The sequence below is a fragment of the Canis lupus genome, chromosome 17 (genome assembly GCF_003254725.2).
Source record: "Canis lupus dingo isolate Sandy chromosome 17, ASM325472v2, whole genome shotgun sequence".
Taxonomy (NCBI): domain Eukaryota; kingdom Metazoa; phylum Chordata; class Mammalia; order Carnivora; family Canidae; genus Canis; species Canis lupus.
In genome coordinates, this window is record NC_064259.1 from 62845765 (window position 1) to 62872720 (window position 26956).

General features: G+C 41.9%; 2 protein-coding genes and 2 long non-coding RNA genes across 17 annotated transcripts in view; 1 reads left to right on the forward strand and 3 right to left on the reverse strand.

The window, feature by feature from the left end:
* Nucleotides 1-7989, reverse strand: part of MOV10 (Mov10 RISC complex RNA helicase) — a 24344-nt gene extending 16355 nt beyond the window's left edge. For 5 of the 13 annotated variants that reach the window (XM_049095770.1, XM_049095769.1, XM_049095766.1 and 2 more), the window contains exon 1: nucleotides 6970-7111. Coding sequence is in view for 7 of the 13 variants with exons in the window: in XM_049095762.1 (XP_048951719.1) it covers nucleotides 6970-7152; nucleotides 7467-7761 (478 nt within the window). In the remaining 6 variants the exon portion in view is untranslated. Of the gene's footprint in view, nucleotides 1-6969; nucleotides 7153-7284; nucleotides 7350-7466 lie in introns of those variants that run through there. The other 8 variants (XM_049095762.1, XM_049095760.1, XM_049095765.1 and 5 more) reach the window with 4 other exon arrangements.
* LOC125752785 (uncharacterized) lies at nucleotides 51-6493 on the reverse strand. Of its 2 annotated transcripts, none has more exons than XR_007403085.1 (4): nucleotides 5773-6493; nucleotides 5627-5678; nucleotides 4087-4231; nucleotides 51-2847 (listed from the first exon to the last, which is right to left on the reverse strand). It is a non-coding gene; the product is annotated as an uncharacterized LOC125752785 (long non-coding RNA). The 2 variants fall into 2 exon arrangements; XR_007403086.1 differs by having other exon boundaries at nucleotides 4087-4262.
* LOC112663906 (uncharacterized) overlaps nucleotides 7036-26956 on the forward strand; it is a 50431-nt gene continuing 30510 nt past the window's right edge. Inside the window, exon 1 of the long non-coding RNA XR_007403084.1 lies at nucleotides 7036-7173. This is a non-coding gene — a long non-coding RNA (uncharacterized LOC112663906). The remainder of the gene's footprint in view (nucleotides 7174-26956) is intronic.
* The window catches only part of CAPZA1 (capping actin protein of muscle Z-line subunit alpha 1), a 47908-nt gene continuing 32381 nt past the window's right edge, over nucleotides 11430-26956 (reverse strand). Inside the window, exons 5-10 of the mRNA XM_025452912.3 lie at nucleotides 24764-24970; nucleotides 21607-21686; nucleotides 20945-21023; nucleotides 15537-15608; nucleotides 13369-13431; nucleotides 11430-12994 (exon numbers count right to left, since the gene is read on the reverse strand). Of these exons, the coding sequence (XP_025308697.1) occupies nucleotides 12854-12994; nucleotides 13369-13431; nucleotides 15537-15608; nucleotides 20945-21023; nucleotides 21607-21686; nucleotides 24764-24970 (642 nt within the window). The 3' untranslated portion in view covers nucleotides 11430-12853. The remainder of the gene's footprint in view (nucleotides 12995-13368; nucleotides 13432-15536; nucleotides 15609-20944; nucleotides 21024-21606; nucleotides 21687-24763; nucleotides 24971-26956) is intronic.

A 26956-nucleotide genomic window follows, 5' to 3' on the forward strand; every position in this document is an offset into this window, starting at 1 on the left:
TATGCCCCTCCCCTGCTCTTTCTCTTTCTCAAATAAATAAATAAAATCTTAAAAAAAAAACCTCCATAGAATGGTCAAAATGTGTCCAATTCATGGTTTATATGTTTCATTTAAAATTTGAACTCCTATAGTTAATAACAATCATGCTGAATTGTTTGGGGTGAGGTGCACTGAAGTCTGCATCTGGGCCCCTGGGTGGCTCAGCGGTTGAGCATCTGCCTTTGGCTCAGGTGGAGATCCCAGGGTCCTGGGATCGAGTCCCAAGTCCCACATCATGCTCCCCGCAGGAAGCCTGCTTCTCCTTCTGCCTTTATTTCTGCTTCTCATGAATAAATAAATAAAATTAAAAAAAAAAAAAAGAAAAAGAAATGCACTGAAAACACGAAGATGGATCAGTGGGCAGGTGTGTAAAAACACTAAGAAATCTAGGTGAGGGTATATGGGTGGTGTTCGCTGTACAATTATTTCAACCTTTCTTTGTATTTGAAGTTTTTCATAATAAAATGTTGGCAGGGGGAATCCGAAATGTATTTGAGGTCTACACCAGATGATCAGGAATGATTTCTGTAATGTGTCGTTGAGTAAGAAAAGCAGGATGTGGGAAATGCATACAGCCTGATCCTTTTTATTTCTATTTATTTATTTGTTTTAAAGACTTTATGCATGAGAGACACACAGAGAGAGAGGCAGAGACATAGACAGAGGGAGAGCAGGCTCCCTGTGGGGAGCCCAACGCAGGACTCAATCCTAGGACCCTAGGATCAGGCCCTGAGCCAAAGGCAGAAGCTCAACTGCTGAGCCACCCAGGCATCCCCAGCCTGATCCTTTTTAAATAAAACAACCCAAAGAACACCCTGGTTGACAGTATGAGTTTCCTGAGCGTGGGGCAGACAGTGGAAATGGAGGGGGGATGCTGCTATGGGGAGGGACCCACAATAAACAAGTATATATATATTCTAATGATCCCAGGGGGCCAAACTGACAGAGGTGTGATGACAGTATGGGTACGTAAAGAGATACATGAAGGGGTGGACATCCAAAGGATCAAAAAACTTAAACAACACAAACATCTAACACAGAACATTAGGGGCCCTCACTCCCAACTATCAGCTTAACTGTTCAGGGTATATTTTTCTATACATATAAAGATTTCTTCTTTTCTCTTTTCTTTTCTTTCTTCTTCTTCTTTCTTTCTTTCTTCTTTCTTCTTCTTCTTTTTTTTTTTTTTTTTAAAGTAGGCTCCACACCCAACATGGGGCTTGAACTCACAACCCTGAGATCAAGACCTGAGATCAAGAGTCGAACACTCCACCAACTGAGCTGCCCAGGTGCTGCACACACTCTCATGTTGTCAGGCTTCTTTCACTACCATGGGCATCCTTCCGGACATTGTACCAGGCCACTCCACTCTTTGGATGGCCACCAAGGACAGCGTGGTATGAACGTACGTGGTGTGTTAGCTGTTTGTCCAGTGATAGACAGTCAGGCACCTACAACTGCTGGCTATTTCAAATGTTATAATAAATAACCATCCATGCACACAGACGCCTGTACTAGCAGGAGATTTATGGGACAAATGCCTTCAAGGAGAACTTTTGGGTCACACAGAATGACTCTTTACAACTTTGGGAAGTTCTGCCTAATTGTGCTCTAAACAGGTTGTATGAACTTAACATTATTACTGACAAGAATTTGAGAATACCCTTTTCCCAGACCCTAACCTCAGAAATCTTCAATCTTTTCAATTTTTTGACAATCTGCCAAACCAGAAAATGGTATCTTTTTTTTTTTTTTTTTCCAGGAAATGGTATCTTGCTTAAACTTTCATTTTGCTGGTTAACTGACACAGTCGAAGATCTTTCCTTCTGTTTATTAGTCTTTTGTGTTTCTTCCCCTAAACTAGCAGGAATTACCCCCGGAATATGGGATCATGGCCCCCATTCATGACTCCATGGTCTAAAAGACGGAGTCTAACCTTTTAACACGACATCTGGGATCCTCTGCATAACAACGTTCATGCAAACACAGCAACACCATCAACAACAGGAAGCATTTATTGAACACTTCCTGTTTGCCCCTACAAGTACCCGCATGCATTATCTCACTCAATCATCACAATCAGATAGCAGCTATTATTGTCCCATTTTAGAGAAGAAGAAACTGAGGCTCCGGTCCTCACATGGATCCCTCCTCAACTGGTACCTGGGCCATTCTCACCCACTCGTATCCCTCTGCAGACCTCCCTGTGCCTGTGGGCCTCCTCAGTCTTTGATGCCCTGCCCTGGGTCCCTGTCATGTGTTTGGTGAACAACAACAAATCTTTTTAAGATGCAGTGCTGGAGGGTCTCAGGACTAGAGGAATGGCATTTCAGAACCAAACATCCAGTTTGGCAGCAATCTTGAAGGGACATCTAGTTCTGTGTTTTTACAAACTGAGTCGCAACTCTCATTAGTGGGTCAAGACCAGGATTTTTATAACACTGAAGTAGAATACAATAAAAAATAACAGAGGGCAGGGAGTGAGGCTCTGCCCCGTTTCAAGGACACACACTGTTCTCTGAAAGCAGCATGTCACCAGGCTCCGGAGTGAAATGTATTCTTCACTGTGATAGTGGTCTCACTGAGCCGGCCGTCCTCCAGGCCAGAAGGCAGAAAATCTCTCTGAAACCCTGAATCCGGGCAGCCCGGGTGGCTCAGCGGTTTAGTGCCACCTTCAGCCCAGGGTGTGCTCCTGGAGACCCGGGATCCGGTCCCACGTCGGGCTTCCTGCATGGAGCCTGCTTCTCCCTCTGCCTGTGTCTCTGCCTCTCTCTCTGTGTGTGTCTCTCATGAATAAATAAATAAAATCTTTAAAAATAAAATAAGATAAATAAATAAAATAAAATAAATAAAATAAAATAAAATAAAATAAAATAAAATAAAAACCCTGAATCCATCAGCTCCTAGTCTGAAACTTTCCGGGCTTTCTTGTTCCTGATTAAAAGTAAGCAAACACACCGGGCCTCTGGGCAGCTGGCAGGGTCCTGCCCCATCTAGCCCCACCTCCCTCAGGCCTCAGTCACCACCATGGAGTTCACTCCTGGCTCGCAAGGGTGCTACTCCCTCTGGGCCTGGAATGCTGTCCCCTTGCCCCTCCATCTGTGCACTCCCATTTCTCATTCAGGATTTGGTTCCAACATCACTCTGGCCGAGAAACCTCTGACTCCTTTATAGGGTCGGGTCTCTGAGTTACACTCGCCCACCGCGTCCGGGACCTTCTGTCCCAGGACTAATCGAGTCGGTAATGAAATAGTTGTTTCACTGCCGCCTCTTCCTTAGGCTCCTTCTGGACTCGCAGTTTTGCTTTGCTCACAAGCAGTTGGCCGCAGCTGGTTGAAGGAGTCCCTAGCCCAAGGCAAGAGCAGTCCTATCTCGAAACTTCTCCTGACCCTGGCCACTCCTCCAGACAACCAACAGCCTCCCGGCTACCACTGTACTAACGCCAGCTACCCCATACAGAGCCCACGCCGCTGCGTGGTAAAGAGGTTAACTGGGATAGCGGCTTTTGGCCTCACACCACCTTGAGAGGAGGGCATTACTCTACACACATAACAGGAGAATTTAGATAGTTGTTCAAAATCCAATGCAACTCATTTAAGTGGCTGAGCCAGGATTTGAACTCCGGCTATCCAGACACTATCCCAGCCCCAGCAGCACTCTATTATGTGTTTGTCTACACATCTGCCACTGCCACTGCCACCGCCCCAGACTACGGAGGCAGGAACCAAGGCCCGGAGCAGAGCCTCATTAAATATGTTTGTTAAATAATGAACGATGGGAAAAGGCAAAAAGTTGGCAGCAGAACACCACAACATCCTGAAAGAACCTAGCTAGAAGGCATGCACCCTCCCCAGAGTAGGGAAATCTCCCTAGAATTCCTGCGGGGGGTGTGTGACCTGCAGGCCCTCCCGCAGCTGTCTCTCTTGTAGATCAACTCGACTTAATTCAATTACATCCTGCCAGCAATTACAGAGCATCAACTACCTGCCAGGCTCTGGGCTGGGGACGGAGGGAGGGTGCCAATATTGACAAAAAGCCTGTCCCCACCTCCTGAGGATCCAACAGTCCGGTCGGGAACAACGCAGTACCATTGAGCTACAGCCTAGGTGTGAAGAATGAGCTCTGAGAGCCCAGAGGAAGGAGCAGTGAATTCTCACCGGGAGGATGAGGGTTGATGTCACAGCATTGCAGCCTGGGTTTAAAGGATGCATTAATAAAGTTCTCTGTAATCACAAAAGAAAGCTCCAGTTGCCTGGCGTGGGGGCATGGAGAGTGTGAGGGGGGCATATTGAATGAAACTAGTTCTGCCTTCTGGAGTGACAGGGAAGTATAATCCGCTCCACTGTGACAGTCTTCAAAATATTCAAGGATTATGATCTTGTTTCTCTCCAATTTCCCTCTTTTCCAAGGCAAACATTTCTCAGGTTTTTTGTTTTTTTTTTAAAGAATCTCTACACTCGGGACGCTTGGGTGGCTCAGTGGTTTAGCGCCTGCCTTCTGCCCAGGGCATGATCCTGGAGTCTGGGGATTGAGTCCTGCATCGGGCTCCCTGCATGGAGCCTGCTTCTCCCTCTGCCTGTGTCTCTGCCTCTCTCTCTCTCTCTGTGTCTCTCATGAATAAATAAATAAAATCTTAAAAAAAAAAAAAAAAAAGAATCTCTACACTCAACACGGGACTTGAATTCACGACCCTGAAAATCAAGAGCGGCATGTTCTACCGACTGAACCAGCCAGGTGCCCCTCTAAGGTTTTTTTTGACTGGATCTCATGACAGACTATGAATCAACAAGTAAGCTTTTTCTCCTCCTTCTCCTCTGAGGGCTGAAACTACCTTAAATCTTCAAATCCAAAGCCCCGGTCATGAATTCCCTAATTACAGAGGGGTGGTACGGTATTAGCATAAGAAAACATAAAATTCTCTAATAATCATGAGGGGAAGTGGTACCTTGTTTGCATAAAAAACAAGCGCATACAGTAAAAATAACTTTGGAGACCCCTTGAATTCAGCCATAATGTAGATTTTATCTCGTTTTGGGTATGCAGTGACCATATAGCCTGTTCTTCCCCAGGGCTGGATAGTACGTATTGTGTAGCTTTAGTTTAGAGACGATGATAAGACTCTCTCCTTGGCCAAACTTTAGTCAGGCTCCTCTGAACCCCTGTCTCCACTAGGCCTCAACCTTGCCCCCAACCCCTTCACGTGTCCTCTTGGGAACTTCCCATGCACTGACCCCTCACTCTGCTGTTGGCTATCAATTCTCAGCAGTGTTGCTGTGTTGGGAGTAGAGCTCTCTCCTCTACTACAGTAACCCTACAGCGAGAGTCTTAAATCAAGTCTTCCGCACAGGTCTAACAAGCATCCAAACACCACATTCTGGGGATCCCTGGGTGGCGCAGCGGTTTACGCCTGCCTTTGGCCCAGGGCGCGATCCTGGAGACCCGGGATCGAATCCCACGTCGGGCTCCCGGTGCATGGAGCCTGCTTCTCCCTCTGCCTGTGTCCCTGCCTCTCTCTCTCTCTCTCTCTGTGACTATCATAAATAAATAAAAATTAAAAAAACAAAAAACAAACACCACATTCTCTCACAGAGTCGGAAGTAGTAGTTGACTTGCGTTCAGAGGCCCGCGGGACTCCCATCCTGTGGACAGAAGTGAATTCAAGGATGTGCAGAGCTGATAACGTGTCTCAACAGTAATTGCTCTTTCCTTATTCTTCCTCGGCAGGTTTCTTACCTCTATCCTATTCCTGTTACTTTACCATTTATGATAGTATATGGTCTGCAGCAGAGCCCATGCTCCTGGAGCCGCCTGCTCCCCTGGGCCCGGTGGTGTTCTTCGTATTCCCCACGGTGCCCAGCCCAGGGTGAGGGCGCCAACGGGTCATAATCGTTGCCCCTTCCCCAGTGTTGCTCCAGCCTGCTAACGCCCCTCTTAAAATGTGACACCCGTTACCAAAAAAAGAAAGAAAAAAAATTCGAGATATGCTCCGATCACTGTGGAGCCACTCCGTCCTCCCGCAGCCCCCCACGCCCCTTCCATGAACCCAGCCTGACCGCCCTCGGGTCTGCCTGAACCCAGAGCCCTTGTCAGGGGGGCTGGCGCGAGGCCCACGTCCCCGCCGCCCCGCGTGCATCCTGCGTGGGTCCTCGCGCCCGCCCCCGCTAAACTGTGCCGTGGTTTTGGGCCGCGGCCGCAGCCTGTTGATAGGTGTTCCCCGAGGCACTAGTCTGTGGTTCTCCAGGGAGGAGCGTCTGACCTGCACTCGGAGGCTGCCAGGAAGGGGCGGCCCGACAGCCCCAGCCACGGCGGGAAGGGCCTCGGGAGCCGGCCCCGGGTCTCCACGGAGGAGCCACAGGTGCCAGTGGAGGTCTGGCGCGCACGTAGCCGACGCCCCGCGCCTCCGGGCCCAGCTGCCCGACGTCGGCCAGGCCCCCCGGCTCCGGCTCCGGCTGCGGCTCCGGCTCCGCGGGGGCGGGCGGGGCGGGGCGGGCGGGGGTCCCCGCGGAGCCCGCGCGCCCGGGCCGGCCGCCAGCAGCGGGCAGCTCCCCCGCGGCCCCGCGGTGCCCGGCCCCTCCCCCACCGCGAGCGGCGCGGGCGCGCGGGACCCCGCTGTCCCCCCCGGGCCGGGTCGGGGCCGGGCCGGGGCCGCGGCCGCCGGGGGGGCGGGCGGGGGCGGGTGTGCGCGGGGGACGGCGCGGGGGCCCGGCCGGCGGCGCAGGCGGGGCGCGGGCACAGCGCGGGAGGGAGCCCTGCGCCGCCCCCGGGCCGGCTCGCGCCGCGGGGGAGCTGCGTGCGTGGGCGCCCGGGGTCGGGGCCGGGGCCGGGGCGGGGGCCGGGGCCGGGGCGGGCAGGGCGGCCCCGCGGCGGGGGTGGTGACGGCGAGCTGGGCCCGCGCACCGGGGCCGGGGGCTGGGCCGGGCCGGCCCGTACCTGATCTTGAAATCCCAGTTGTAAACGGTCCGCAGCCGCTCGCGATCAGTCTCCATGTCCAGTCCCCGCTCGACCAGGAAACTCTCGAAGCGCTGGCCCGTCTCCCGGAGCTGCCGGCAGCTGAACTTGCTGGGCATCGCGGCGGCGGCTGCGGCCCAGGCAGGAGGGTCCGCGGAAATGAAACTGAAAGTCGCCGCCGCGGACGTAAGTTGGCGGCCCCGGGGCGAGGGCGAGCGGGGGAGCCCCCAACTCCGACCCCCGGCCCCGCAGGCGCCCCTCTCCCCCGCGGGCTCCCCGCCTGCGTCCGCCTCCTACCTGAGCCTCCCCTCCGGTCTCTCCGTCCTGTCCCCTCCCCCTCCCCGCATTAACTCTTTCCTGAGTCTGACCCCTCCCTCAGGGCCCTCCCCTTACCCCAAGCTCCCTCCCCTGGCTTCTGGCCAGAAAGCGGTCGCGGCCACCGCCCGGGGCCCCCGAGCCGCCCGGGAGGACGTCCGAGCCTCCGCCGGGGCTGCTCCCCCGCCTACCCCCCAGGGCCTCGGTACTTCTGCAAAAGCGGGAGAGCAAAGGGCAGGGGCCGGGGCCCGGGGCGGCCGCGGCCGGGCCGGGGCAGGTCCTGCAGCACCTCCCCCAGACAGCCGGGGACGGAAAGCAGCGCGGAAGCGAGCGGCACGCCCCCTCCCCCTCCCCCCTCCCCCCTCCCCGGGCTTTCCGACGCGGGGAGTTGTCTCTGAGATAAGGTGTGTACGTGGGGGAGGCGGGACAGGGGGCTCCGCCGGCACCGACAGGCATCATCACTTTTTCCCTGCCAGCCACACAGGTTTCGTTTCAGTGGAAGGGCTGCTGATCCCTGCCCTTGAGCTACAGATTTGGGCACTTAATTACATTCCAGTCGGTGTTGCTCTTTAATTGTTACTAGTGTATTAGCAAGGGTTGCCCCAGTCATCATGCCAGCCTGAGGGCGAGAGGCTCTTCTGTGAGGCAGTAACTGGTTAATACCTACAGCATCAGTACCAGGAAGAGAAGTGAAAGAGCAGCGCGCTTCGGAAGACTGACTATTAAGCAAACTAAAGGGGGTGGGGCTCCTACCAGAAACACAAAACAAGCCTCAGCATCTGTGTGTGCTCCCTCGTAACAAGAACACACACACTAGAATGGGGCAAAGATAATAACAGTTATATAAAAAATTTAAAAAAAAAAAATACCAGAGTTACAAATATATCAAAGGTAGTGTTGTCCTCCAAAGTAGTGCCCGGTGGGAGGCCACACACTCAACCTAACCCAGGGTGAGGAATGTCCAGAACCCAGGCCACGCTCCAGCTGGGCAACTCTTGTGCCTTCTCCCAGGCCAACAACCAACCAAAGCCAGGAATAACAGATTTTAGCAACAGGAAATGCAAAGTCAGTAGGAACCAAAGCGAATGGGGAAGTTCTTAAAATTTATGTCTTAGAAATTGATTGTGCAAAGTAGAGGAAAACACTAGGAAGATAGTCCCTTTTTACCCTTTTTGTCTGCAATTACCTGGTGGGTCTGAGCAGGAGTTATTTCAAAAACCTTCCATCCACCACACCCACACTGAATGTCTAGCTCCATTCTGATACACAGATCTAAGTCCTCATTACTCCTGGATCCTGAATGCGCCCCCACCCCTCCGCTTCCTGGTGAGGCCCATGTCCTAGACATTACCAAAATAAGCAACAATGCAAACAGCCATAGTACATAACCAACTTGAGTAAAAACGTGATGTGGCTGTGTTTACAGTGGAACTTCTCTAAACCAGTCTCATCTAGAAAACTACAATTCACACATGGGGTTTTAATTATTTTCACACATGGCTGTCTAGATGTCTAGAATGATCTTGCTTCCCACGTTTCAGATACAGCTCAGGTCTCACTTCCTCAAAAACTTCCCCAAATCTATCTGCACTTAGAATGACGAGTGTGACTTCAAAGTGGTTGATTTTATTATGGGTCCAAATAACACTGAAGGCAATCTGAGAGTCGACCATGGTCAATGACAATGTGTGTGAATAAACGCACAGTAGTTCCCAAGACAACTACTTTGGAGAATAACAAGAGCTTTGTATTTTCTTCATCACTTCTCATTATTTTGTAGTCACCTGGCTTCTACAATTTGGTATCTGAATGTTCTGTTTATGTATTCTAAGTAGACTGTAGTCCTTACGGCAACTGTTAGGTCGCCCTTCAATTGAATGCTGACAGTGGTGACAGACTGTGGGAGGTTGCTACAGCTGATTCTAATTATTTGCAGATTGTGTATTTGCAAAGTCACCTAAGTTTATTAATAACCCCCAAATCAGTACTTGCAGTATCTGTGTAGTCATTTGTGCACATGTGCAGAACGACAAAACAAACTCGAGTTACCCAATGGACATGTTCCTAGCTGAAATGGAACAAGGTAATAATGTTCTGCCTTCTTGTTTCAGCTTCTATTATAAACATCCTTTTCATTGTTGTGGCCTATCTTAGGGTCACATTTTTGCATTTTGTCCTTTTTTGTTACGCTATTGCTTAAAATAGCCCCCATGCCTGTGTAGTGCTTAAGTGCTATCTGGTGTCCTAAGCACAAGGCTGTGATGTGCTTTACAGAGGAAATTACGTTAGGTAAGCTTCATTCAGGCACAAGTTACTATTGAGTTCAATGTTGACTGTTGAGTTCAATTTAATGGATAAACAATGTATATTAGATAAGGTGACTTGAATAGAAACACATATAAAACACTGCATATATTGACCTATTGACAAAAGTGTTGTGGCCAGAGGTTCCCAAGAACCTAACCCTGTATTCCGAGAATAGCAATGTGTATAGTATTTGCCAACTCAAGGTTTACTGGCAACTCTACACTTACTGTGAATAAGGAGAATCAACAGTATATTCTGTGTAATAGTGCTTCTTTGATATATTGGACTTGAAGAGGTAGGAGATTGATTTCTGCCCTCAGAGAGCTAAGATCTACCATCTTGTTATACATAATCTGTTCAAGAGAGAATTTTAGCTAGCTCAACTTATCTTATGGGACCATCCAGTTTTGTTCTACTTACCAGTCCTTTCTTTGATGTCCCAAGCAACAGGAGGCAGCTTAGTAATTCTATATATGATTGTAAATTTATAAATTGACATTGAAATATGTCTCTTTTGTGAGTTCGCAGAAAATGTGCCATGGTTTGCCCAGTATCTCTGAACCCAGATGAGTCCAGCATCAACGTTCTAGATTATAAAAGAGAACAGGCACCGGAACTAGGCAAGCAACAGCAGCACAACCGCCCAGGCTCAGATGAAACATTGGTTTTTAGCAGTGTAATTTCAAATCCAAATATACGAGTGAGGCCTCACAGAAAACTGCTTTCCATCTGGCTGAGAAACCTCTGCCCTAAGATCTCACAGGCTGATTGGAGTAGTGCATGATAAAATATACAATTCAAGCAAATATTCCACTGAAGGAGGTTAGGTTAAGGAAGGCAGATCTCTGCAGGACTTGGTAAAGAGGGCTGACCTCCTCCCAATTATACAAATAACCAAGGGCTTTAGATGGCCAAGCGATTAAGAGTTTTTACAAAAGTCTATATGGGCTAGGGAAATGGGATAGGCTGGGGACAGGCTGACCGAGTTAATAAGTTAAAGGCAAAGGCAAGAAGATTTGATTCTGTTTGCACTACAAGTACAGAGTATAGTACAACAAATGTTCCCCCAAAAGGTGGGGAATTTGAACTGGCCTCAGATGGAATGTGAATCACTGAAACTCCTCTGGTTCTCTCAGGAACCAGGATAAAAGCCTTTCTCTCATGTCTGTAGCTAAGTCAGATTTGGAAGGAAAGCCGCATTTAGAGGTTAAGTCAGTGTAAAATCTCATCCAAGTTCAAGGTACAGGGATTCTTTCATTGCTACTTCCTAGTGATTACAGCCATATTTGGGCCTTGCTTTCTCAATGACAAACACAGAAGATAACTAGAAATGGATAACCAAAACAAAAACTTTGGGGTGCTTGGCTGGCTCAATCAATAGAGCATGCAGCTCTTGAACTCAGGGTTGTGAGTCTGAGCCCCATGTTGGGAGTGGAGATTAGATTACTTAAAAATAAAATCTTAAAAAAAAAAACCAAAACCAAAAACACACACAACAAACCCTCTGATTCATCCATAGCCTTTAGGTGAAGAACAGTATTATCCATAGAGACAATGCTGAAACTTAAAAACAAACAAAAAAGCTGTTCTTTCCAAGTCTTTGGATAATCACCGAATCTGTAATAGGTAGGAACCAATTTAAGAAACCCTGAACATCCTCATCAAATAGGACTGCACACAATTCTATCTTACCTTGAGAACAAAAACTGAAGAGATGGATTGAAAAGGAGAGACTCAGACAATTTAAGAACAAAACAGGTATATTTCTATTGGACTACCTGATACAGAGGATAGTGTGGTATGAATGGATATAGTATGAATGACACATAATACAAATATATTTTATTTGAAATAAACAAAAAAGCTTACACAGCTCAACAGGTCACTTGGAAACAAACTTGCTTGACTGTATTACTGAGCAAAAACAAAGCTGAAGCACAAACACCCTTCTTTTTTGACATTTATTTGGAGATAGGTAGGAAGACACTACTTGGTTTTTTAAAAACTGACCTTCCCTTAAGGCCTGGTCATAGAAGTGTAAACAATGTAAATGAATCCACCATTACCAGTTGTCATATCATATCTATGTCACCTGTGTATTCTGAGATCACACATTTACCTGCCAATACACCTGGGAAGGGTTGCTATATCACAGTTACATTTGAGCTCTTGGCAGGCAGGACTGAGGAGTAATTTGGAACAAGTTTTACATCCTATTTAGAACGAATCACTAGTATTCCCTTAAATAACAGGTTACAATAGAAAGATACTGCCTGGAACATATCCTTTTCACTTTGGTTCATTTTTAGTTTTTTTGTTTGTGATTTACATAGTTGTTTGACTCATCTGCTTATAGTATAATCCTGCCACAAAGTATTAAAGCACAAGATACCTAGTATTCCTTCAACATCTGCATTTTTTAAGTTTTATACTCTACTACACCCCTAGTAGGTCAGCAGTTTTTGAATAATACAAAATAATAATAAACAGGTAAAACTCTTCTAAAAATGCAGATGTCTCTAACTATAATGATATTAGATGGGAAGGAGACAATGAGGGAAGAGAAAAAAGCAAACATGTTCATGTGCAGGGAATGTGGTTCAAGTCTTTGGATTTAAAAACAACTTCCCCAGAGAAGTTGGCTATAATGGAATTTCCAGAAAACTTCCTTTGCCCTCACAAAAGGACCTGAAAAGCCCAATCTAAACTTTCAAAACTACAATTATGAGATGTTATAAATGATGATCAAAGCAGTCAGAGGGAGAAGGATGAGTGTGTCTTCCATTCAGCTAGTTTGCAGCATAGCCTCTTTAGCTGTTGTTGGTGGATCAGTAAAAACCGCTGAAGTACCAGAAGTGTTTTGAAGGATAGCGGTAGAAAAGTACTGAGCATATTACCTGTCTATATCAGTAACAGGGCTTCATGGCTAGGAAAATTTTCTAAACAGTAAAATGACTCCAGGATAGGTCTGTCTGCCTGTCTCTCTCTCCATCATTAAATGTGGCAGAATTAAAAAAAGAAAAAATTTACAAGTAGATAGAGTGAAAACAAAAAATTACAAGGCAGAGAACACAAAAGAATCAAGACAATGCTATCGGTTCAACAGTATTCCATGAGGCTAGAAAACCTGTTAACTCTGAAAGCCCTAGCAAAATATCACTCTTGTTTATAAATCACTTATTTATCATATGACCGCATGTTGAATTCTTTCTTTCCATGTACTGAAGAATCCTACATTCAGCTTTTAAGCATTCTGCATTTCTTTGCCAATCTTGTAGCTGAGTATCTTGTTCCAGTCGATTTTGGTGCGGGTAACTGGAAGCTGCCGGCGCAAGGCCTTGAATGTGGTGTCTGACATGGTTTGATAGTTCTCACTAATTGCTGTCTGCAACAGATAATTGAAGATAAGTTGCTTGAACAGAAAAGGATGGTTGTGATTAGGAAAGTAACTCTGTAGTCAAAGGACATGCCTGAGTCTTGTAAAGATAGACAGGATGTACTATTCCTAGTAAGCTCCTCTCCCATTTCTGAAGTGAGTTAAGAAGCCCACTTACAGTATTTCTAAAACTAGATCTATAATCCCTTCCAATGTTGAAACTTTGTAAGCATAATGCCAAATTGCAAGGTCTATAGTCTCCACACTTACTAACACTGAGTAACACGTATATTTATGTTAAAAGGACAAAGAGAAGTCTAACGAAATGTGTTAACAGCAAAATAAGGTACTAAAGATCTAGAAAAATTAGTTCCAGATCTTACCTGATACTCATTTTCTGCATGCTCTATGATTTTAATAAATTCCTTGGCAGTCTGGACTTCATTCTAATGGAGGAAGGGGGGAAATAGGAATTTTTTAAAAAGGATAAGGAGTGAATAAAAAGATACTGAAAAGACCATCTTAAAGAAATCTGAATATTTGTATAACAATTTATAGTTGTCAAGTGCTCCCTTGCATGTTATCTTTTTTGATTCTTAGAAAAACCCTGTGAAGTAGACCTGTTATTAGCATCACCTCCACTTTGAAGATAAGAAAACAGAATCCTTGTGACTAGACCAAAATTATACAGCTCTTGAAAGATAAAGATGGGGTCTGAATCCCAGTCTTTGCCAGGAGACCCCATGTTCTTTCCATCTACCATGGTATGCCCAAAAAGACATCATCACAATATCTTGAAATGTATATGCCTTGAAAATATCTCTGCTTTCAGATGATATAAACAATGCCCTCACCGCTATTAGCCATATATGTTAAACTTATATACTCTTCTATTTGCTACTTATGTTAAGCCAACCATCACATTTTGCTTTATGTGACTCAGGTACAATATTAACTGAACATATCCTTTTCACTTTGGTTTATTTGGTTTCATTCTCTCTCTTCCTTTCATCATTAAAGTAGAACACAATTAAAGGTAAAAGGTAAGATTTTCTACCTGAAGCAGCAGTCCCCATATTCTTTCAAATAGTCAAACCCATCTTTTGTTTTTACAACAACACTAAGACAAGTCATTTGCTTTTCCACTCTCCTTCTCAAGTGTGCATAATGCAGGTCTCAGAAGCTACATGTGCGATGGCTTCATCACTCTGACAGCTAATGGAATGTGTGGGCACATATGAGAATCCAGTGGTCTTTTATTTAGTCAGACACTATACAATTTGTAAAAATGTCAACCACTGCCATTCTTTGCATAATTTTTTTTTGGTTTGGAAAATATGGTTGTTGTTCATGAAAATGTTATTTAGGTTAAAAAGTAATGGGTTTGTTATTGTATTTTTAAATTAATAAATACATTTAACATTTCTCAGTTTTAACGCCTAATAAGGTAAATATTGTAGATATACATAAACAAAAGCTATCTGGTTATTTTGTTTTTCTTAATTATCTTTTATTTTATTTTTTAAAGATTTATTTTAGAGAGAAAAAGAGCATGTTCCTGGTTGGCAGTAGGGTGGGGGTGGGGCACAGAGTGCAGAGCTCAACGTGGGGCTTGATCTCACAACCCTGAGATCACGACCTGAGCCTAAATCAAGAGTTGGATGCTTAACTAACTGAGCCATCCAGGTGTCCTTTTTTTTTTTTTTTTTAAGATTTTCTTTCCCAAAATATAAACTCTGCAACCAACATGGGGCTTGAACTCATGACCCTGAGATCAAGAGTCACATGCTCTACCAACTGAGACAGCCAAGCACCCCAAACAATACCTATTTGAAGGTGCTCAATAACTTCTACAATATAAAGAAGTACTGCGAATGTAAAAAAAAAAAAAAAAATTAGGCACAATACTTTTAAATTGGATATTCCTAAAAATGTTCAGTTTCTTTAGTGAAACGAATGCAGCTCTACAGGATTTGTTGGAAAACTCCTTCTTTCTGGTATTTACTGATTGAAGATTTTGCTGTCCTTGAGCAAATCCACAATTGAGAAAGAGAGAAAGAAGTTTGGATTCTCTAAAGCTATTATCACTATTTGTCAATATATCATGCTATGTTACTTTATGTTATATATATACACATATATATGTATTTTAAAAGATTGTATTTTTTTATTTGACACAGAGAGACAGAGAAAGCACAAGCAGGGGGAGGGGCAGAGGGAGTGGGAGAAACGGGCTCCCCACTGAGCAGGGAGTCCAATGCAGGACTCAATCCCAGGCTCCTGGGATCATGACCTGAGCTGAAGGCAGATGCTTAACTGACTGAGCCACCCAGGTGCCCCACATTATGTTATATTACATAATTATTTATTATATTTAGTCAAACACCATGAACTAATTATAGCCAGTTGATTGCATACTTTTATCAACTGCCAAAATCAAAGCACTGAAAACAAACTGAATTTCTAGAGACAGAATCAATACTCAGGATCAAAATCAAATTTTTCAAAGAAAAACAAGGCACAAATGAGATATTAAATATTCCACACTCACCGAAACAGTTACTGAGTCCTGTACATCTTTATGACTAACCAACTGAACATTGCCATCTTCATAATAGTGAACCTGTGTGAGACAGTGGTTGAGCAAGTTTATGTGTAGCTCATAAGGAAACCCATTGCTAAGGTACAAATCCATGCCTTAAGTCATCCTCAATCTTTACTAACTCTGAACAAAATATTAATATGAACAATTGTAACTTAAAATGGTGGTTAAGTTCACAGAACACTTTAAATTTTAAGAATTCTCGCTTTTCTTAGCAGGGGAAACCGATTAATAAGTTAGTTCAACAAAGTATTTATTATTTGCTCCAGGCATTGTGCTAGGTATTATGAATACAAAGACCTTAAATAAGATTCCACTCTTAATAGTATTAAAATAATTACCATAAAATCTAAACATTAGTTTTTCTCTGTGAAAACCTAGGGATTTTAATTGATCCTAATCCCTTACCCATCTCTCCATATATACAATCATCAATATTGGTAAGTAGATCTGACCAAGGGCAGGAAAAACTTAACTGAGGGTTAAAGACAAATTGAAAAAACAAATATGCCACTGGCAAATTAAACTACAAAAAAGCACAAGTTCTGAGGATGTATGATAAAATGGGGTGCTACAATTATGAGACCAATTAGCAAGAAGGAGTCATACACAAGAGACAGACTAATCAATGACATATCAGGAAGTTTTGGCAACTTACAAGACAGGTTCAGTCAAAAAAAAAAAAGATAGGTTCAGTCACTTTAACATGGCTACAAACTGGTTATACAAAATAGGATGAGAGTACTCTTTTGTTAAGTTCATTTGAACAGGGTCTTGCAAATAGGAGTTACCACCTAAATGGACAAGTAGAGAAGAACATCTAGCAAGGGGATAAAAAAAGTACAAAAGAATGGTTTAGTTTAAAAGAGAGAAGAATAAAGAACTCACTGCGGAAAGGAGTGTGGAAGGGACTGTGGCAGGAGATAGTGCTATGATGCAAGCTAGATACAGTCTGTGAAAAGCAAACTGCTTTATGAACCATGTTAAGAATCCAGACTTTATCCTATCAAAGGTGATGGGGACTCAGGGAAAGGGAATGTTTTAGAAAGATTATACTTGTGTTAAGAAAATCAAGTGGAGGGAGCTGAAACTGGGGGCATAATGCTGGAATGGTAGTCTAGGTCCTGCCTGTTTCCTTCATCTAGACCAGGCTACCAGGAGATGGCTACACAAAAAGAATGTTTGTAGAGATAAAGCAGAAAAAAAGAAGAAAGGAACTATACACTATAGTAGTACTATAGCTATTATTTATTGAGTCCTTACTACATGTTAAACACTGTGCAAAACCATATAGTTATTACTTACCTCATTCGATCTTTACAAAAACTCTGAAACAGGGACCATTGTTATTCCTATTTCACAGATAAGAAAACTGAGGCTTGAGGCAGTTTAATATCTTATCCACATTCACATATCAAGTAGGAAGAAGAGCCAGAATATGAATTAGGTCAAATTCCAGAACTAAAACTATTTCCAACATGTATAATACCTCTCACTGTTAAGTTCTGTCAAGAAATTAGAAATTCCCTGATCCAGGTATAAGTAATGTGTCTCATTAGGGACCTAACTCTTGTAAGATATCATTAGAAGGGGATTAACACAGCCATGCCTTCATCTAAGCAGAAACCATGATCCTATTAGCAACAAAAGGACTTCCCTGAGCAATAGAAGCCACCACAGAGCCTTGTTTAAGGGGACAAAAATAGCTGGCTCTGTCCAGATGGGCAAGACAAACTAGACTTTCCATGCCCTCTCCAAATCCTTAAATTTCATCTTTTGGCTTTCTAAAGGAGTTTAAAGAGAAAAAGACAATTTAATAATACACTGGAAAAGCAGAGAGTGGATAAATGCCTGTAATACCAACATGTAAGAATTAGAACAGCAAAGATTTGGACAAAAAAGATTGGGCTAAGTAATGATGACATATAAAGGTTCAAATTCCAATAGACAAGTGAGACAGAAAAACTGAATGGACTCCATTCTAGAAAGGCTCTATTTCTCTGCTAAGTTCTCATACTTTGCATCTGAGTAAACCAAAGAAGCTATGTTCCCACTCCAAGGGAGACAAGAAAGTTAATCATTTTCTAAGTTTCATCCTAGGCCCCCAAATACTTGATAACATCTAAGAAGAACCAGATCCCAAGCATGTTCCAGGACATTAACTTTGAACAAACCTTGGTTGACAATGGCAATAACATACCCTACCTTCGATGATTTATGGAATACACCCATTATTCATGTGGCACTCACCTTTGATTGGATCCTTCCCTGAATTCCTGAAGGAACATGTCCCTGGATCCCTTTCCAGGATAAATCTCTAACCCCAAGTGATAGGGAGACTCACTTTTCCTTTTTTGAGTCTCCCAGACACTCTATTATACTCTTCACTTATGCTATTCAATAAACTCTGCTCTCACTTCCTCTGGGCTTGAGTTTCATTTCTATCCTATGTGAAGTGAATGAAGCCAAGGACCCTCCTGGCTGGTCCTGTGGGGGCCCCTGCTGGGTCCTCAGATCTGGCCTATGTTACAAGGACAGGATGTTCAAACAGGTGGGTGACGCTCAAACACTAGTTTTGTTTGATCATTTTTAAACTAAGAAACTGAAAAGTCCAGAGGTCAAAAAGAATACTAGGAACAGGAGTAAGTTTGAATAGATGGGGATATTTTAAAAATGTAGCTCTGTCCAGAGAAGAAACAGGGAGTTGTATGTTTGAGACAGGTATCTCAGAACCCATCTGAAAGAAGGACTTATGCAGGGCACATCATCTTCTTCTTTTTTAAGATTTCATTCATTCATTCATTTGAGAGAGTGAGTGTGTGCCAAAGAGAGACCCTAGGCAGTGGGGAGGCGAGGGAGAGAAGAGATAGACAGGAGAAGCAGGCTCCCTGCTGAGCAGGGAGGGGAGCCGGACTTGTGGCTAGATCCCAGGACCCTGGGATTGTGACCTGAGCTGAAGGAAGACGCTTAACCATTGCGCCGAGGTGCCCCAGGGCATATCTTTTTTGTCTAAGAATAAAGACTCTGCAACTAGTTTGAACTTTTATCATGTTTCTTAAGAACTGTAACATGAATAGGAATACAGTATAAGGCCACTAAGTCTTGCTGCTTATAAACTAAATAGAAAATTCTAAAAATATCGATTTCATTATCTAATACACCAATGATAAATTAAGCTTAAACTCTCTTTTTAAATTTTTTATGAAGATTTTTTTTAAGTAAAAAAACACCTAGCATGGCGATTGAAACTTACAACCCTGAGATCAAGAGCCAGCCAGGCATCCCAAACTCTATTGTAGAACAAAACTTTCTTTTTTTGTGCAGTGGAGGGAACAAACCATTTTACTGAGGTGCTTATGGGAAGAATCAAAGGGCTGGGAGGACAATGACATCAGATATCCTCAATGAGATCCTTGGATAAGATCTCTCCAGCTTCAAAGTTGCCAAAAGCAAAGAAACCTTTCTAGGTCTCATCTGCTAATAAAAATTTCAACATGACTATCAACATAAATCCTCAGAAACTGTTGACTTCCCGGAACTACCCTTTTGCCTATAGAATAATCAAAGGGCTAAATATTTAATTGACTGTGCTAAGTAATTCTCACTCTGACTTTTAAGAGACATGTAAATGAAGCAAGACTTTCCCCAAGGTGTGATCAGCCAATCTGGTTAAAAGGTGTAAATGAGGTCTGGGTACTGTCCCTCGTTTTAAGTCTTATCAGAAATTATTACCCTTTATGATATGTATTCTTAATTTATAGGTTTGCATTAGCAAAGGTGAACCACAAGCAACTATTTCCTTCTAGAAGAAAAATAAAGTTACTTACACAAGTATGCAGTAAGCTGCCAGGTTAATGCTGATGTCATAGTTATGGGAGATCTAAAGATTAGGCTACTCATATATACAGTTAAACAGAAACAGAATAATATATGTTGTCTTAAGTTGGGCTACCCCAGAAGCAGACCCCAAGACAAAGATTTGAGAGGGAGTAGTTTATTTGGGAGGTAATCTCAGGAAGGACTAGTAAGGACTGAGGTGTACTGAGACACAGAAGGGAAGGAAGTGTTATAGATGAATTAATGAACGGGTTCTAACTGTGGGCCCTGGACTCTGGAAGACAAGTATAATATGCGTCAGAGTTGTCCCACCTGACTGGTGAGGAAGCTGGCATATTTATTTATCTACCGACTCTTGTATGGCACTATGGGCTGCTCCAGAGCTGTGAACTTAACATTTCTAGCTTGCCTCATGTTGTTGAACATGCTCCTGTGGCTAGGGAAAGTTACTTGTAACAGAAAGCTATCCTGAAAACAGTGGATACAGACGATATCTACTATATATGCTCTGATTAAATTATACCAGTGAAAAAGGAGGCTCTTCCTAATTGTTATAAAAGACAACACGATATAATAGTGGTACGATTAGGTACTGATTTTCTCAGTTATCAGTAACTTTTAATCCAACCTGAGAGTTAGTTGGGCTTAAGAATTAAATCAACCTCAATTTGAAAGTTAAATCTCTGCTAGGTTATCAGAAGACTTCAGTCCAGACAGGCATCGAATGAATTAACAAGCTCCTTATTCACTTGCTTATCTGCTCTGAAACCAGCATTAGAAATCTACTCTGCTTGGTTATTTATATTCTATACATGATGACACTTGGCAATTCTCTCTAGTTCCTCTGTGTTATTTGATTTTAAAAAATAAAATTATTACTTCTTTTCTTACTTCTTTTATTCTATAAAAGAATTTTATTACTATAAAAAGAGTCCCATTCATGTAGCTTTTTGCAGAGCTAAAAGTTTTATATATATGTCTATGTTCACACTTAACTGAGGTAATACACACCAGAGACCCTAAGTAAGTTACAGAAGCTGCTACTTAGTCACTTCTTAATTGTTTTCTTCTTTCCTAGAACTCCTGTTTTTTTAAATTATTACTACTATTATTTTTTTAAGTAGGCCTCATGCACAATGAGGAGCCCAATGTGGGGCTTGAACTTACCAACCCTGAGATCAAGACCTGAGTTGAGATCAAGAGTTGGATTCAAGTGAATGAACCACTCAGGTGCCCCTAAAACTGCTATCTGATAATTCCTGGAAAAATCTTGTTATTTTTGGAAGAGAAAAATAATAAGCAAGTAGTATACACCTCATGATTATTCTTTATCAATCCAGAATAGCTGTTTAACTACTTCCCCACAAAGGAGGCTGACTCCTATTTCTATATACTACCATCCAACTTACTTTGCATCTACATAATGCGCCTTACTTCTAATACCAGAACAAATACCAACTTCCATGTTAGCTTTCAAGATATGACATTTTAACATGGCCTATTAACATATGGGGTCTCACCTGAATCTTAAGTACTCCAACCACCTGGGCTGTAGGTGGTGTGATGGTGAACTTCCACTCTGATCTCCAACGACCATTCCTATTAAAACACACACAAGACTGCAGAGTTAGCAGTAAGTCCATGAAAGAGATGATTTGCCACTGAGGCAGAGAATTTGGGAAAGAGGAATAAAAAAGTCATTTCCAGTTTGACAAATCCAAAGCTCTGTCTACTCAACTATAAGTCTGTATCCAAGTACCTAAACATAAGCCTTTTCTAAGTTATACTGACTTTCATTTTTCAATCTTGGAATAGAAAACCATATCTATAGTGTTCGTGGAAGGCTCTTCCACACACAGATGGATGGGCTGCTAAGTTTTCCAATTAACTCAAGTATTAACCAAACCCAAGTAAAACTCAGATTTTCAACTCTGCATTTTATTAATCAATCACTTATTCTCAATCAAAATAAGAGCACTTTTTTAAAAGGACAGATTATAATGTCTTGGAATTGAAAGGAATCTAATTCACATCGAAATCCTTCGTTTTACAGATGGGGATCTGAAGTCTCTCAGTCAAATAACTTATTGCAAACTAGATTAAAAACCAAGTTTCAATTGCTGGTTTGGTTTCTTTCCAATATAAATTAGATACAAATAGAAAAGAACATCTACTTTCTTACCAGAAGTTTTTAGGCTGAAACTGGTGGCTTTCAATACATGCAATAATGGTCTGTTGCCCATCTATAGCTTTAGCATAAACCTATCATTAAAAAAAAAAAAAGTTAGATTCTGAAAACATATTTAATCTAAGTGACAAACACTGTACAAAAGTAGTATGCTAAATCCTTAGGAGAGACAAATAATCAGGCAGGATGAGATTACAACTCACAAGAATTCATGGGATGTGAACACAGAGTGGAACATGTTTAGTTCCACAAGAGACAGTGGTATAATGAATGCAGAAGGAAATACTACTCCTGATTTGGGGTACTAGGGAGGTGCCTGGTGGGTTGGGCCTTATAAGACAGGTAAGATACTCATAAGCAGAGACTGAGAAGAAAGATGAGTAAACTGTTCAAACAGGAAACTGGGGGCTTGTTCAGTAATATGGCAATTAGTTCTTTTAGGTTAGAGAGTGCATATGAGCTAGACTACTGGGTGATAATCTCAGATAATAGATTTAAGTCCTATAGTCATAGATGTAAGGTATTAAGTCTGGACATTATTCTATAGGCAATGGACAGCCACAAAAATAATATTACTAGAACTACTGTTTGGGAGAATAATTAATATTGGTATACAAGATAAAATGGAGGAACAGCTAAAGTTGGTTAGGAGGCCACAACATTAATCTAGGCAGTAAGTCAGGGTAGTTTCAGTGGGTAGCAGGATGCAGAAGCATAATCAAGTCTAGCCATATACTGCAAGTGAAGGGCAAAAAAGGGGAAAAAAGTCAAAATTACTTGCATGCTGAGATGACCAGAGAAAGATGGTAGTCTCATTTACAATTTGGGAAATTCAAATGGAGATGCCCAGGTAGTAGTTAGAAATCCCAACTGTTCCTTAATGTGGAAGAGGTGAACAGAAATGCAATACCAAGGAAAAGCAAAAAAATAAATAGTGCTTTATAGTCCACAAAATATCATGTTTACTTTCCCTATACTGAATAAACTATGAGTTTCTAAGAGAGTCACATATATAGAGCAATGGGGAATGCCTACATTTTCAAAGGTTGGGGACAAGAAAAGAAGTAGAGACAGACTTAGAATGAGTAGGGGTGATGACAGAGCAGTCTAAGCAAAAGAGAATTTCTGGAAGTAGCTTGTTGGTCTCAGTGTGAAATACCATACAGGAATCAACGACGAAGAAAAGGATACTGAGTCAGGAAATTCAGGAACTATTAGTAACCTCAGAGAGAAGTTTCTGTAAAGACTACAGCCAAAATTCACAGGGTTAAGAAGTAGATAGGTAATGAGGAAATGGCACCGGTAGGAGCAGAATGCTCCCAGGTGTGGTTATGTAGCAGAGAAACAGAGAAGGAGGAAAGAAGTGAAGAGGAAAGGAGCAGCAAGGGAGAAAGAGAAGTAACTTACAGAAATTATTATGATGAGGAAAAGTTTGTTCTCCTTAAGGACAGAAGAAATAAAAATATTTCTAGGGAAAGAGAAATGTATCAGATAAGATAATATAAAATCAAGAATAAGGATCCTTCTTCCTAAGATTCAAGTACGATGAAAGAGGGAAGATTCCTGAGTGTGGAAAGAGGAGAAAAAGATTTCACATCAGTCTTACTACAATGTGGGGGATCAGATAGATGCTTGATGACAACGGGAATAGTTTAGAACACGCTAAATAGAAAATACCATAGGAATACCATCAGAAATAGGAATACCATCAGAAATACTGAGATGAAATTAAGAATTACTAAGCAGGACAGCTTGGAGGATATAAAACACTTGGGTATAGTAAATACTGTTAGAACAATTCCACTGGCTTTCTGTAGCTCATCTGTTAGCTAAGACAAGTGAGAAAAGGTGAGAAAAGGACATGGTAGGATTACTTGGTATAGAAGTTCTCCAAAACAAGAATGCGTAGTACCAAATTTTAAATAGGTAAGAAATGTTAAGTGGAAAGTAGATTTAGGAATGCAAAGTCAATTTCTTTTTTTTTTTTTTTTAATATATTTTTATTTATTTATTCACGAGAGACAGAGAGAGAGAGAGAGAGAGAGGCAGAGACACAGGCAGAGGGAGAAGCAGGCTCCATGCACCGGGAGCCCGACGTGGGATTCGATCCCGGGTCTCCAGGATCGCGCCCTGGGCCAAAGGCAGGCGCCAAACCGCTGCGCCACCCAGGGATCCCGCAAAGTCAATTTCTAAAAGAGTATGAGTCACGTCTTCCTTTGCAATACTGGTTGCAAAACGGAACTGTACTTATCCACCAATAATGGGTTTTCTCCATTATTTAAAAAGCATATGTAATAGTAACAATATCCAACATTTAGGCAGATCTTTCTTTGTGCCAGGCATTTTCTAAGCATTTTATATGCATTATTAGCTCATTCAATCCTTACAACAATCCTATGAGGTAAAAACTATTATTTCCATTTTATAGGTGAAAAGGCACAGAGATGTTAACTAATTTGCCCAAGGTCACATAGCTAATTAAGTGGCAAGACTAGGATTTAAACTAGTTAATATGGCTTTAAAGTAGGGTCTCTTAATAGATATTCTATTATTGCCATTTAACTCATCATCACTTATTGAAAATATTCTAATAAACATTTATCTTAATCATATCAACAATTTTATGAAGGAAAAATCATGATAGTCAAATTATCATTTTTTTAAACATCAAGTAAAAAAAAAAAAAAAAAAAAGTCAAATTACCTGATTAAAAAAAATTCCAAATAGTTTGGACTCCCCAATGAAAGCATCTAAACTATGTAAGAAGTAGCTTTCTATAAAAATGCCTATACCAAAAAGTCATAAATGTGGCAAAAGCTGTCTTGACAATCTTAATTTACCTTTTCTCCATGTCTAAAGATATTTAAAAACTTGTTTTAATGGGTATAAGGCAATTTCTGATTAGTAAATAAGACAAGAGTGAAATAGAATACAATGAAATTTAAAATTTTTATGCACTGGGATTTTTAAAAAGAATTTTCCATATAAAACTCTTCATTTATAGAAACCCTTTAAAAATTACTTAGGGAATAAAATACAGAGGAGACTCTAAAAAGAAAGAAGTGATGTTTGGCTCGCCAAAGCCCCCAAATGATAAGGTAAATTTAAGAAATAAAACATTCTTTAATAATGAAGCAGGCAGATACTTAACAGTACAGAAGCCGTTGGAATAATGATCTTTCACATAGGCCCTTAAAGCATTGTCACAGGATTCTCTCCAAGACTTCAGACCTCCATCTACGTCCTCTGGCTGGGGGTCACTTGCTTCTTTCCGTAAATGGTCAAACTTAAAGGAAATTTTGTTTCTTGGATCTAAAAATCTGCTATTACCCAGGTCACCGTGTTCTGTAATTAAGACCTTCCAAAGAATAATTACAAATATGAGTAACTCTAAAAAGATGGCTCTTGTCAAATTTTACAAAAGAAAAATTCTGAACAAGACAGTTAACTTTCATTTACTCAGGTTTCTCTTCCATACTGATTTTTCAATCAAGTCACATTTCTTTTAAATTTCATTTTTTAAGTCAACTCTAACCCCAACGTGGGGCATGAACTCATGACCCTAAGATCAAAAGTAGCATGCTCTATTGACTGAGACAGCCAGGTGCACCTCAAGTCACATTTTTATTCTTTTTCTCTTTTTTAAGATTTATTTATTTATTTGAGACACAGAGTGAGAGAGAGGGAGAAAGAAACTCAAGCAGACTCCACACAGAGCCTGGCTTGGGGCTCAATCTCACAACCCTGAGAGATCTTGACCTAAACTGAAACCAAGAGTTGGACACTCAATTGCACCACTCAGGTGCTCCTCGTATTTTTATTCATTTAAAACATAAAAAAGATTTTATTTATTTGAGAGAGAGTGAAAGAGAGAGAGAGAGAGAGAAAGAGTGGTGGAGATGGGCAGAGGGACAGGGAGACGCAGACTCCCTGCTGAACTCACTCCAGTGTGGGGCTCTCCAACCCAGGGCACTGAGATCATGACCTGAGCCAAAGGCATATACAATTAACCAAATGAGCCACCCAGGTGTCCCTTTACATTTTTATTGCCTCTCCTTCTGCCAATGTCTGTGCCTCTCTGTGTCTCTCATGAATAAATAAAATCTTTAAAAATAAATAAATAAATAAGACTTAATATATCTAGAAGAACTTTCCCAGTGAGTACTTGGAAAGGTATTTTGTTTTTGTTACAGTTGTATATTACTCCACTGTATGGATATACAAAAATTTATTCAACAAGTCCTCTATTAAGACAGTTTGGTTGCTGCCAATCTCTTGCTGTTATGAACAATACTGCAACAAATATCCTTGTATGTTCATTATGTAGAAATTATGTACGTGTGCCAAGTTCCATGTGAGATAAATTCTCTGACAATTGGGTTAAAGGGAAAATGTATTCATAATATTGACTGAGATTGTCAAACTTTCCAAATCACAGGGTGTTGTACCAAGTAACAAGCACATCATCAGCATAAATTTTAACTGGCATTTCTTTTCATCTTATAAAAAGAGTCATTTTCTTTTTTTTTTTTTTTTAGAAATTTTATTTATTATTTGAGAGCGAGCATATGAGCACATACAAGCGGGGGAACAGCAGGCAGAGGGAGAGGGAGAAGCAAATTCCTGGTTGAGCAGAGAGCCCGATGTGGGGCTCGATCCCAGGACCCGTGATCATGACCTGAGCTGAAGGCAGATGCTTAACAGACTGGGCCATTCAGACACCCCCAAAAGTCATTTTTTGTATTTCTCCTTCTGTGAACAGTCTGTTTGTATGTATCTTTTGTCCACTTTTCTACTGGTTCTTTAGTCTTCTTCTAGTTGAACTTTTTATTAAGTAGGCAGATAAAACTTTGCATGTGTTGAGTTTCACATATTTTTTTCCTAATTTCCCATTTATCTTTTGACACATTTACCATTTTTAAAAACTATTATTATTATTTAAATATTTTATTTATTTATTCATGAGACACACAGAGCAAGAGGCAGAAACACAGGCAGAGGAAGAAGGAAGCTCCTCACAGGGAGCCTGATGTGGGATTTGATCCCCAAAGCAGGAATCATGCCCTAAACCGAAGGCAAATGCTCAACTGCTGAGCTACCCAGGTGTCCCTAATACATTTACCATTTTTAATAATTACATATAATTTTACAAAATTTACATATTATAATATAGTTAATCATTTCTGAATCAAAGGAGGTTTAAAGCTACTTACAGTTTCTGATAGAAAGCCACTATAAATTCAACCATAAATAAGTCTTCTGGTTAAAAAAAATTCTTTGGAAAGAATTCCTAGTTTTGACATTACTGTTCTTATCACCATACTAAAGTTTAAAAAACTTGTTT